Genomic DNA, 12865 nt, shown 5'->3' on the forward strand with positions numbered 1-12865 from the left:
AGCATTTTGTCTTGAGTAGGTTGTGACACATGTGGTCCGTGCTCAGATGCTCAGGCCTTTTACTCGGCCGTAAGCGCTACCCTCACTGTCTCTACGCTTTGTGTAGCCTTATCTACTTCAACTCTCAGAAGTGTCACTCAGAAGTGTTGGTCTCGCAGACTTGCTTTTCAACCTACACCATCACCACCATCTATCTTGTCATCGCTCAGCACAAAGGTCTACACTGCAGCGCGCTACAAAGCGCAATACCCTCGCCCACAAATGTCGTCCTCATCATCCTCAGCAGCCGATGCAAGACGCAAAGCCGAAATAGAAGCCAAGAAAGCAAAACTCCTCGAAATCCGTCGTCAACGTGAAGAACGTGCTCAACGACTCAGGTCCACCGCCACTTCCTCCGCCACTTCCTCCGCCACTTCGGCCGCCCTTGCATCCGACTCGGCATCCTCTGCACCCAACTCTTCTCGAAAAGACCTAGACGATCTTGTAAACTCGCTCATATCTAATGCACCCGGCACTCGCAGTTCTCGCGCACCCCTCATCGGTGATCCCTCTTCCCCACGCAAATCCCTCCTCGCTGGTGGCAGTGACCGTCCATCGTCAGATTTCGGAGGATCAGAATCCGAAGTTCCCTCTACTCCAAGCGCAGCGACACACACTGCTCCCTCCACCACAGCTGTTGCCGTATCCGAGCGTCTGGGTCCGGTGGAGCTGATCGATGTACAAACCGAACTTTTCGAGTTACCCCGAAATCAACGTGTATTCTATACGAAAGAGGTTCAGACTGCTGCGCTTGGCCCTTCCGACTCTGAGGACGCAGCTTATCATCCTGCAGGTGGAGTCGGTGCAGAGTCCAGGGCGAGTAGAGAGACCGACGAGAGTCTTCGGGCCAAGATCCAAGCAGAGTTAGCAGCAGACCAGGCAGCACGTGCTCAAGAAGATCGACTCGAACGAGAAATTGCCCAACAGCTCCGCGAACTCACCGAGGAAGAGAGAGTGGCCCTTTATACCGCACAAGGCTTTTCCGAGTTTGTGGAGCAAAGTAGTAAGATCGTGGAGAGAGCTTTGACGGATAGATACGATTATACAAAAGACTACCGCATCACCTCTGACGCCATTACTTGTGCTGATTCCGCTTCTCATCTCCGTCTCCAACGTATCTTCGGAGGCAGCGGGGATCACTTGTTCGCCAATCGAAGCGTGACTGCTATCGATTGGAGTACCAAACACCCGGAGCTCTGTGTAGTCGCCTACAACCGTAATGACCAAGACCAAGAGGCACCCGACGGAATAGTTGCCGTTTGGAACACTCATCTTGCCGAACGACCCGAGTTTGTCTTTTATGCCCAAACCGATGTCCTCTCGGTTTGCTTCTCGCCCTTCCACCCGAACCTGATCGTTGGCGGAAGCTATTCAGGTCAGATTTTGATATGGGATACACGATCGCGTCAACTTCCCATTCTCAAAACTCCCCTCTCCGCATCTGGTCACACGCACCCCGTCTATGGCCTGGCGATCATCGGTAGTGCCAACGCACACAACCTTGTTTCTGCCTCCACGGACGGAACTCTGTGCTATTGGATGTTAGATATGCTAGCTCGACCTCAAGAAACGCTTGAACTCATCAACACCACGCACCCCAAAACCGACGAGGTAGCGGTAACTACACTGGGCATAGCAGATCAAGAAACGACTTGCTTCCTAGTCGGTACCGAAGACGGTAACCTCTACGTAGGCAATAGGTACGATAGAGCAGGCTTGAAGGCCGGATTAAACATGGCAGAGGTCTATAAGGCACATCTCGGACCGGTGACAGGCTTGCATTTTCATCCTCTCATTCGTGGAGGTGCAGTTGATTTTTCCGATCTCTTTCTGACGAGTAGTGTCGATTGGACAAGTAAGCTTTGGAGACTTAAGCCCAATAGCTCAGGTACATCCACCGCTATCAAGGCCACAGGCGAATCCGCCAAAGGTGGTATGCAGGCCCTTTTGACTTTTGAAGAGAGTAACGATTATGTCTATGATGTCAGATGGAGTCCTACTCATCCGGCAGTTTTTGCGCAGGTGGATGGGACGGGAAGATTGGATTTGTTCAATCTCAATCTTGATACCGAGAGGCCGGTGGCCAGTGTATTTTCCGCACCCAATGCTGGTGGTGCCAATGGCAATGCAGGTGCGATGGAGGCGATCGGAGCAAGGGGAGCAAAGGCATTGAATAAGCTAAGTTGGGCAAAGAATGGGAGGAAAGTTGCAACAGGTGGTTCGGATGGAGTGCTGTGTGTCTATGATGTCAGCGAGCCTTTGGCCGTTGCAGGTGAGGATGAGTTCAAGCTGTTTCAGGGAGTCATTGGGCGGTTGTTATCCGAGGGAAAAGTAACTGCGCCCTCTGGTGGATCTGTGAGGTTGTCTAGTGGCTTATAAGCTTATCACTCCTAACATGTTGCGATCACAACATCACCGCGCAACAAAAGCTTTCTGAGACTGCGGAAATAATGTATCCAAAGTGCAAACATATCAATCTCGGATAAGCTGAGCACCTTGCTCGGTAACACTCAAGAACTTAGCATCGCACCTCTCAATCCCACCCTTATCCCTAAACGTCTTTACAATCTCTTGTGCGATCTTGTCCTCATTCTCTGTTGCCAAAGCGAGTATAGTCGGACCGGCGCCACTCAAGCAAATGCCCAAAAGGCCAGGGTGAGTTTTTGGCGTTACTGATGCAAGTATATCTGGTAAACCTGGAATCAGATTTGCCCTATACGGTTGATGTACCTTATCCTGCATTGCTTGGTAGATCAAAAATGGGTCTGGTGGCGTTTTTGTCAAAGCTGTGGTAAGAACTGCTAGCCTTTGAAGGTTAAAGATGAGGTCCTTTTTCGAGTATGATTCCGGCAGAGCGGCTCTAGCTAGAGCAGTGCTCACTTGGAAATCCGGAATAATAGCGATCACTTTGATCTCCGCACTCCAACCGAAACGAATATAGTGTCCGATAGAGTATGGCGGGCAAGGCGGGTTTTGGCCCCAAGAGCCGGAAGCGTTGGCAGGGTATTCTGGAATAACTTCTGAAAGCGGTACATCACGACGTTGTTCGTCTGAAGGGGAAAGTTCGAGTAGATAGGAACCGACAAAGCCTCCCATCAGGGCTGCAGTTACGTTGTCTGGATGTCGTTCGATCATTAGTGCATGATCCAAAAGTCGATCTTTGGTCAGGTTGAGATTGCCCAGTTCGTTTCCGAGCACAAGGCCAGCAACGACGGCGGCTCCTGAGGAACCTAGGCCGCGTCCAAAGGGTACTTGGTTGTCGACTTTGATGTCTACACCGATTGGGAAGGAAGAGACTCCATTGCATCGGAGGACATAGAGCGCAGTTCGGGTGGTGAGGTTTTTATACGGGTCCAGAGGAGCTTCGTCCGCGCCAAGACCAGTGTAGGAGAGTGTGGGGGCCGTGTTGGTGGAAGAGCAAGGAGTGACCGAGACCGAAAGTGTTAGGTAGAGGGACAGGGAGAGACCCACCACGTCGAACCCGGGGCCGATGTTGGAGGATGTACAGGGGACTTTGATCGTGAATTTGCGGTCTGTCATGGTGAATGTCCGTGCCGGGGATGGTGGTGGCAACGACGATGGTGAGACGAACAAGATAGCAAGCTTGCATGTGACTCGAAAGCGACCTTCATCCAAATATCGCCGATGATCTTGGCCCGATGTATATTTTGGCCCGATGATTTTTGGCCCGATGATTTTTTGCCCGATGATCACCGATTATCATCTGCCAACCATTCTTCAACAAAACATTCAACGCGGATCTTGATGGCTGCCACAGCACAAAGACTGAGGCAGTAAACCGTACTCCTCAAGGTCAGCTCATGGAGCGGCTCACAAACTATCCTTCAGAGATATCAACAGAGATTCAAGCGGTACGGCGAGACGATCACTGTGATTGTTCGGTGGGATTCAATGGATGCACAGATGAAGCTGGCAGAACATGATTTCCGTTGACCCTCTCGACATGCTTTGATCTACTGAGCAGAATGAAGCGACTTGTACTTGCCCCAAGCAGCATCTAATCGATCCAAATGACTCTGAACTTGCTTTACCGCCACTTTCCTCGCCTGTCTTGTCGTATCACTATTCACATTCACCGAGTCCAGCGCTAACAACTGTCTCAACAACAGCTCTGACACTCTTCTATGCGTATCTGGTACTTGGCCCCACTCCATCCCACCCTCTCCTTCCTTTCCGCCTTCTTTCTCCTTTCCGTCTTCTTTCTCCTTAACAGCCTGTTCCACCTTAACCACATCCGGGAAAAGATGCTTTCTAGCAGTATCCAGCGCTTCAGCGATCCTATCCATTAGTGCCTGTTCGGAAGTGTCTGCTTCTTTCGCTTTCTTTTCTCGTGCTTTTTGTTCTCCGACGGATAGAGCTCCGACCCCGACAGATTGTTTTGCACCTGGTTTATCACCTTCTTCTCGACTAGCGACTAGACCGATACGGGAACCTTCGGATAAACCGTAAGCGGTGAGGGGTAGACGATCGTCTCGCATGACGAGGCCGCGATGGATCAGTTTAATTTTTTCAAAGGCGAGAGAGGTGATGGAGGAGATTTCATGCCGTAAGTGTCCAAGGGTTACTGGTTCGGCTGTTTTCGGAAGAACAATTTGCAATCTACGGGACAGAGAAAGGGTGTGAGTGAGACGGAAAAGGTAAGGAAAAGATGAGTATAAGAGCAAGTAGGAGATCAAGTGTGAGCCGGTGGGGACAAAAGAAAGAAAAGAAGAAACTTACCTCTCTCGACCCCAAACAACTTGAATACGACGAATTGGACCATCGTTGCCACCTGAGCGAGAAGATCCATGAGGACCATTGTTGGACCATCGATTCCACTGTGATGAGAACCAAGACATCTTTGCTGCTAATCTTCTGGTCGATGTCGTAGCGCTATAATCGAGACTCGGATGCAAACAGTAGACAGAGCGGATGGAATGCGCAGCTTGAGGCTTTGCCGCCGTAGCTGATGGGATATGATGAGCTGAGCTGAGACGAGTGGTAGCAGATGGTGGTCCAAGTGAAGAAGTCACCGAGCACAAAATACTCCACTTTTCAGCAGCGCAGCAGAGAGACTGTGGCATGCTGGAAGTTACGATCCAGCCCGATTTAGGAATAATGTAGATAAGATCTGTAGAGGATCGGGCGGAGAAGGTACCGTCGGCGATCAGGTCAAGTAGATGTGATCGGGATCAGATGGGGCAAATCAGATAGGGAATCGGGGTGAGCCGATGCAAGACAGAGTTCGGAAGCAACCATCCCCACTCGTTGCTACACACTGTCATGAGGTAGGATACGCCCACAGTCGGGCATGTGCCACACGTTTGTATATAAGTCTGGCAGGGAGCTTGAGGCTCCCGCCACATTCATTCCTTTTCTATGTCAATATAGTATAGTGTTTTGCTTTTTAGCTTGAACACCGTACTGTGGCAGATATCTCCCGATCACAGTCAGCGAGTGATTCCTTTATTGCAACATGGCATCCGAGCCAACGTGATCAAAAGCCAACCAAATACCGTTGTCGCCCGAATTTTCATTTTTGTCATACGTGCCGATGTAACATTTTCTGCTTTTTCCCAAAGATCCTTCTTTCGACCTCTTGCCCCTCAGCTGTACACACACAAGTTGCCAACGAGAGGCATGATGGACGGTGTCTCAAATGCCATCCAGTCTACATATGAGGCCATAGTGCTGGATGAAAAAGGATCGCATGCCGGTTTCATACGAGCCTGCCGACCTACCTTTACATCTGTCCCTTGATCTGTTTCACTCAACAAAGAAAACAATGTCAGCGGAACCTATTCACGTAGACCACGCTTGTTCGAGGGGTCAATCAACTTACATCGACCTTGCTAAACTTTTGAATAGCATCCCTCAGAGGTTGCATTGCCGCTTTTGCATCCCACTGCCTCTTCTCCAATGCAAGGCTAGGTATCGATCTATCCTTTTTTTTCTTCTTGCCACCATTCGCTTGTGGCACCAATGCAGCGAGTTCAGCTGGTGTCGGTTCGATGTACACCGCGGCTCCGTTTGTCGAAAGGAATTGATCGGCTTCTGCTACGTCTGGAAAAGCTAGCTCTTCGGCGATGAAGGTGAGTGCTATGGAGGGTCGGTAGCTGTGCCAGGTGGAACAACAAGTTCTTGGTCAGTATAAAGCAAGGAAGGTGGGAGCGAGGAAAAAAGCAGCCGAGGCTTTACCATTTGGACATGATGAGCAGGGCATTGATTCGTTCTCGTTCGATAAAGTGGTCCATAATATAGGCATTCATGTTGGGTGCATCGGTATAGAGTTGGAAGAAAGAATGATAGTTGCCTGTCACCAGTGCAGCTCGCACTTGAAGTGCATGCGCAACAGCTACTTCGGTCTTGTGTTCTTCTGTTAGTTCTGCCATCAAAGCATTCACATCTGCGTCACCAGCGAAGGAACCCACGAAAGATTCAACGTCAGCATTACTCGTTTGTCATATTTCCATCATCAAAATCGAGACGGTGACTTACCTCGACGATTCTTGGTATGCAACAAATACAAGATTCTGTAAGCCAAAGACTCGATCGCACTTCCCTTGATGCCATACGCATACAAGCCTCTCAACTGACTCTGACACTGGTTGTATTCTCCCAGATCGCCCATCTCTAACGCTATCCTTGCGTGAATCTCGTACACCTTGACGGTAAACTCGTTCTTGATCCTCTGCACGGTGAGATCCTGTCGCATGGACTTGAACTGATCGCAGATGTACGAGTAGTTGTTTTCCGTTCGCCATTTCTTCTTGAGCAACTCGAGCGTCTGCACTAGGGTCGATAAAGGACGGACTGTTTTTGGGTCTGGTGCGGAAGTGAGACGTAAGTAAGGCTTTTCGAGCTTACTGCTTGTACCAACGACCGTATCCTCGTCCCAATCAATCACGTTGGGATCTGCAACTTCGGTGTCTGCGAATGCAGGTGCGCCGTATTTGGCCCTGCCCTTGTTGAATCCGTTCGCTTTGGCTGTTTTGCCTTGTGCGCCTGGCCAGACCTCCTGCTGTGCGGTCGATACTCTCGATGTTGGTCCCGCTGCTCCGCCAAAGCGTGATGCGAGGGAAGTGGAAGCAATTGCAGTCTCCAACATATCATCTTGTTGTCTTCTGAACTCCTCCTGTTCGCTTTCGAATCGTTTTGCTCGCTTCTCTTTCCTTGCTTGCTCTTCCACATCCTCTGCTGAGAGAGATGTTGATGTTGGTGCGGATCGCTTCTTGAGAAGCGACTTTTTCGCTCGAGTAGATGGCCCGGCTAAGCTCTCGAGACTTGCGTTGGCCCAATCTGTTGTGTGGATGGAACCATTCTGGAAAGAATCAAATATGAGTGTCCTTAGCTCTTCAGAGACAGCTTTGCGGTTGGCGTCTGTACAGGCAGCAAAGGCTCGGTTGGCAAAATCTTTGAGTGATTGTGGCCACTCTGTCTGTGACGACATGTCGGTCTACAGGCTGTAATAGTCGAGATCAAGATCACTGGCTGAGTACAGCGAAGAAAGTCGGAGCGTGGAGCACTTCACAGAATCATGTCTTGCTGTGCATAGGTCGCGGGGTCGAATGTTGCCAGGGAGCGTTTCAACCGCTAGAGAAGTTGCTGCCGAGTTTTGGATACTTGATGCTTGCTCAAAGAGACCGGCTATGTGGTTATCAAAATCGTTGACTGGTCTTGCCGCTTTGCCACTTGGTATGCCAGGATGAAGAGTCAGAACAGTTCATGTCGAGTGAAGGGAGAGAGCTAAGGTGTCAGGTGCGAGCCCTTTCTGCTGAAATTGTGGAGCAGCCCGATCTAGAAATCAGAAGGCCCGATCTAGAAATCAGAAGGCCCGATCTGAAATGATTTTTTTCGGAAGCGGCAATAAAAAAAGCGATCTGACAGCCTTCTGATATTCCGCTCCGAAGGATTGCTCGCTAAAACACACGAGGTCTGTCAATCCTCACGACGGCACGACGGCACGACGGCATGGAAGAACAGTGTGATTGCAGAGTCGACCTGCTGATTTGGCGGTGGACCTGTGTTGATCTTGCGCTTTGTGTTCAGCTTCGCCCTGAAATCCTCTTGACCCAGGACCCAGGAGGAATTTGTCAGGAAGAAATGGCAAAAAAGAATGTTGGATTTTTGGTTGCTTCCACACCCTGCTAGGACCGCAGTTGAGGTTCTGCCTACAGTTGAAGTACCATAGTGCCAATTGAGGTGTCAACATCGTCTAGAGGTGGTGATACAACACACTTGCTATGTGACTGCAATACCTGGATTGTGTAAGCAGTTGTGCACCTGAAACCTGAGTTTGGTGGTCCTGGTTGATATCAGTGAGGTCAACCAAGTAAGCTCCTTCTGAACTGTTTCAGTGAAAGGAACCAGAAGGCTTACATCTGATAGGTTTTGACTGACTGCCTTGAACACTCTGTTCAGAGGCTATGTGGCACAATTGTGAAATGTGATTGTCTTGCTAATGCTATGCCTAGGTATAATGGATCGATGTATGTGACAGCACGAGTGTGTCAGTGGTCACATGCCTGAAACCCGAAATCTATTGTAAAGGTCGATCAAATCAACCTTGGCGAAATCTATCGTAGAAGCCTTCTATTTGTTGAAGAATTTGGCTCTTTGACATCGTTTTATTGGGAGGTGTCAATCTAAGCACAATGTTCATGCTATTCGAGCTAAACACACTATACTATATTGACCTGAAGAGAGTGTGTGGTAAGAGCCTTGAGCTCCCCATTTGATTTATATACACAGTTCTGGCACATCCCATGAGTGGGAGCATTCTCCTTCATGATGAGCTATGACAACCAGTGTGGCCCTGTTGTCCCCAATTCACATGACATTGGCCCCAGATGACCTATGATTAGATCATCTTTGTCTGATTCATCATCAGATCTATATTGCCCAATCCAATCAATCTCCCACTGTGTCAATTTACGTCACCTTTGTATCTTGTCAGATCGTTTTCTTCAGCACCCCCTCTCGATCTGGCATGCTCCTTCAATACCGTTAATCCAAGCAGTTGTCAGAGATGCAGGAGTGTCAGTGTGGTGAGCAGCTTGATTAGTAGATCAGCTAAGTTGTCACAGCTTTGAACTGGAGTGATCATGAGTTGTTGATTTGCAATTTCATCATGCAGGAAGAAGTGAGTGATGTCAATGTGTTTCATTCTCTTGAAGTGTTGGGGGTTGTTCACAATGGCTCTAGCCCCTGATAAGTCGCTGTGTAGGACTGGCACATTCCGGTTGAAGGCCAGTTCCCTGTTACAGGGTCAACAGATCAACATATGAAGGGTGTGCCAAATTGATCGGCACCAAATCATCAGGAATCGATGAAGTTAATCAGGCTGGTAGGACATATGATTTATGAGATCAACCAAACTCTGGGTTCCAGGTTAATCTCATGAGGATCAATTGGGATCAGCCAGATCAGCATGCCTCAGCAAGTCAGCTGATATGAGCAAGTATCAGGAGATTCAGGAAGGAAGGTACTGGCATTAGAAGGAGAAGCATACAGAGATAACCACATGTAGGAGCAGGGGACTGAGCTCAGCATCATGCAGATGGTTACCACTTGAGGGGTGCATGCATATAGCCACACAGGACCAAGCACAGGGGGCAACTGCATGACCAAGGGGTTTGGTCATGAGGTCCAACAAGTGGCTAAGGGGATTCACAAGATAAGGTCAGGAAGGTGGTCGCCAGTAAAGAGAGAAGGAAGCGGTGAACAGACTGGTTAAACAAAGAGGAGGAGCTGTGTTGAAGGGGTCATCACACATCATCAAGTGGAAAGGGTGCATGAAGGTGAAAGGGCAGTGTTGCATAACCATTACACTGTGCAGATGGTAGGGGCACAGCATCAAAGGGATCGACACCAGCAGGAGAGACAGTGTCAAACAGGGGACAAAGGCCCTGTCAGGGGTCTCGTGCCTGAAACCCAGGTTGGTCTGTCGCAATACTTAGTGACTATCAAACTGTGCAACAGCTATTGTCTTGGTATCAGTCTTGATGAGCTATGTTGCTTGGTGACTATCAAGTTGCGCAATGACAGCAGGTGGCATTCATTGTATATACTGTCATAGGTTTCGGCTGACCTCTGTGGACACTCCATTCAGGGGTAGCTCAGCATGATCAATATCAATGTGTAGGTTATGATGACACCAAGGTCTGGTGTGAGTGTTGATGATGATGAGGTTGATGGTCTATAGCAAAGTCACTTGCATCAGTTTCCAACCTTGTTGGAAGGTGGTAGTCGAAGTGCTGAAGCACTCCTGCAGATGTGAATGCCTGGATGAGCTTGTGGAAGGCCTGTTGGGCCTCCTCTGGTAGCTCGAACTTCTTGAACTGTTCTATAGGCTTTACCAGTGCTGTCAAGGGCTTGGCTATGCAAGCAAAGTGGGCTATGAACCTTCGATAGAAGTTGGCAAAACCCAGGAACCTCTGGATGTCATGGATTGACTCCAGCATTGGCCACTCCTTGACAGTGTGCACCTTTTCTGGGTCCATCTCTATGCCCATTGGCTTGATGATGTACCCCAGGAACTCGACTGTCTTGGTGTGGAACTCACACTTCGACAGCTTAGCAAAGAGCCTGTTGCTCCTTAAATGAGTGAGGACCTTGGTGACATGCTTCACATGTACCTCCTCAGTGTCACTGAAGATCAGGAAGTCATCTAGGTATACCACTACATATACTCCAATGATGTCTTGGAAGATGTCATTGATGAATGACTGGAAGTGAGCTGGAGCATTGGCTAGGCCAAAGGGCATCACTAGGTACTCATAGAGTCCCAACTGAGTGCCAAAAGCTGTCTTCCATTCATCTCCTTTAGCAATCTGGATGAGGTTGTATGCTGCTCTAAGGTCTAGCTTGGTATAGATCCTTGCCTTCCTGAGTAAGAACAGCTGCTCCTCGATGAGGGGCAATGGTGCCCTGTTCTTGACAGTGATCTCGTTGAGACCTCTGTAGTCCACACAGAGTCTGAGACCTCCATCCTTCTTTGGTACAAAGAGCACTGGTGATCATGCTGGGCTCTTCGATGGTCTTATGAACCCCTTCTCGAGGTTCTCATCCAAGTACCTCCTCAACTCGGACATCTCCTTGGGTCCCTTAAGGTATAGGGGCCCTTGAGGTGGCTTACCTCCATCTATCAACTCGAGGTGGAGATCATGCTTGGTATGATGGGGCAGCTTGTCTGCTTCCACCTCATTGAACACATCTCACAGGTGTTGGTATGGCTTTGGTATGTCTGCAGCTGTCACCACCTTGTCTACCTCCACCTCCATCTTGACTCCTTTGTCTGCACCTGTAGGTACAAAACCAAAGGCCAGGAGTGATGATGGTGGCTCCTCTAACAGCATGATCCCTATGGGTCCATCTTCCAGAGCTGCTTGTAGTATGTGCTCTGCTGAGACAAACTCGTTACCATGAAGGGTTGGTCTCCTCATGGTTAGGCCCCCTGCTCCTGCTGCTTCAGGGGGTCTCCTTGGGGGTCAGTCCTGCTCCTGAGTCTTGAACTCCAGCTGGCCCGTATCCCATTGTATGGTGGGTTTGAGCCTCCATAGCTTGGTGAACCCCAGGATGAGGTCATAGTCAGCAGTGTCAGCCACTGAAGCTTCAACCACACCCAGATTGTGTGTACCAATAGATACCTGCATGCTCACAGAACTATTGATGGAGAGTTGGTGTCTGGTGACACCATGGATTGATCTTGTTTTTATGGGTTTTGTGGGTATTTGGTACTTACTAATGAAAGAATCTGAGACTATGGACAAACCAGCACTGGTATCAGCTAGTATCTGAGCAGGATGGTCTTGAACCATTCCAGAGAGCTCCAGTACTGCCTTGCCTTCACTGGTAGAGAAACATACTTGACAATCTTGATATATACAGAGTGATGGCGAGGAGGTTTGTAGAGCAATGCATGCCATCAGTGCATCACCCCACTGATGTTTCCCTCGTCGTCGCCATCATCATGGTCCTCCTCCTCATGATTGGGGTCCATGGATTGCTGGTATGAGCTGAGGTCGAAGAGGACCAAGCTCAAGGAGCATGCAGATGGTTACCACTCAGGGGCTCGAGAGACAAGAGTCGAAGGAGTCGACACCAGGTCCTGAGGAGGAGGAGCAGTGTTGAAGGAGTCGACATGACTCAGGAGGCACAAGGGTGCCAAACAAGCAGGGTAGCAAGGAGGAGGAGCAGTGTCGAAGGAGTCGACACAGCTCAAGAGGCACAGGGGTGCCAAGCAGGAGAGGCCCCTGAACAGTACTCGATGAAGAAGGTACTCTCTGGAGAGAGAGCAGGAGCAGCATCGCTGGCGATGCTGTGAAGAGGTATATAACCATGCTTTCTCATCATCATAGGTCGAGTGGATCCTCATCCACTCTACTCACCATACAACTAGTCAATACTTTAGAAACATAAGTACTCATTAGTTACAGTCAGCATAGCAGCAATCTATCAAGGTTGCTCCTCATCGTAGTGTGTGTGTTGTATCATCACTACCTGACATCTGTAGGCGCCCCATAGCAGGTTAGCAGTCCGGATATAGATAGAACCGAAGGCAGTAGTCCACTGCGGTCCGGGGATCACTTCAAGCGTCAAAGTCAACACACTGGACACTCGTGTTGACACCACCAACCTTATCACCAACACCATCAACCTCATTATCATCAACACTCACCAACCTTATCACCAACGTCATCAACCTCATCATCATCAACACTCACACCAGACCTTGGTGTCATCATAACCGAAGCATTGATATTGATTGTGCCGAGCTACCCCTGAATGGAGTGTCCACAGAGGTCAGCCGAAACCTACGATAGTA

At 49.3% G+C, this 12865-nt stretch overlaps 5 protein-coding genes across 5 annotated transcripts; 1 reads left to right on the forward strand and 4 right to left on the reverse strand.

Annotated features, from left to right (window-relative positions):
- Positions 1 to 261: 261 nt before the first annotated feature.
- UHO2_05395 (uncharacterized protein) lies at positions 262 to 2418 on the forward strand (the record flags this gene model as incomplete). The annotated part of the gene is made up of 1 exon (XM_041560211.1): positions 262 to 2418. The coding sequence occupies one exon, from the start codon at positions 262 to 264 to the stop codon at positions 2416 to 2418; it is 2157 nt and encodes a 718-aa protein (XP_041416145.1).
- A 93-nt stretch (positions 2419 to 2511) lies between these two features.
- UHO2_05396 (putative THR1 - homoserine kinase) lies at positions 2512 to 3579 on the reverse strand (the record flags this gene model as incomplete). The annotated part of the gene is made up of 1 exon (XM_041560212.1): positions 2512 to 3579. One exon carries the CDS (start codon positions 3577 to 3579, stop codon positions 2512 to 2514), a length of 1068 nt encoding a protein of 355 aa, XP_041416146.1.
- Positions 3580 to 4013: 434 nt separating this feature from the next.
- On the reverse strand, positions 4014 to 4898 carry UHO2_05397 (uncharacterized protein; the record flags this gene model as incomplete). Its single annotated transcript, XM_041560213.1, has 2 exons — positions 4014 to 4659; positions 4780 to 4898. The coding sequence occupies 2 exons, from the start codon at positions 4896 to 4898 to the stop codon at positions 4014 to 4016; spliced, it is 765 nt and encodes a 254-aa protein (XP_041416147.1).
- An 884-nt stretch (positions 4899 to 5782) lies between these two features.
- Positions 5783 to 7489, reverse strand: UHO2_05398 (THP3 family protein; the record flags this gene model as incomplete). The annotated part of the gene is made up of 4 exons (XM_041560214.1): positions 5783 to 5800; positions 5882 to 6155; positions 6238 to 6415; positions 6538 to 7489. 4 exons carry the CDS (start codon positions 7487 to 7489, stop codon positions 5783 to 5785), a joined length of 1422 nt encoding a protein of 473 aa, XP_041416148.1.
- A 2695-nt stretch (positions 7490 to 10184) lies between these two features.
- UHO2_05399 (uncharacterized protein) lies at positions 10185 to 11182 on the reverse strand (the record flags this gene model as incomplete). Its single annotated transcript, XM_041560215.1, has 2 exons — positions 10185 to 11033; positions 11177 to 11182. 2 exons carry the CDS (start codon positions 11180 to 11182, stop codon positions 10185 to 10187), a joined length of 855 nt encoding a protein of 284 aa, XP_041416149.1.
- Positions 11183 to 12865: the final 1683 nt, after the last annotated feature.

This window comes from Ustilago hordei (assembly GCF_900519145.1).
Source record: "Ustilago hordei strain Uho2 genome assembly, contig: UHO2_contig_13, whole genome shotgun sequence".
Classification (NCBI taxonomy): Eukaryota; Fungi; Basidiomycota; class Ustilaginomycetes; order Ustilaginales; family Ustilaginaceae; genus Ustilago; species Ustilago hordei.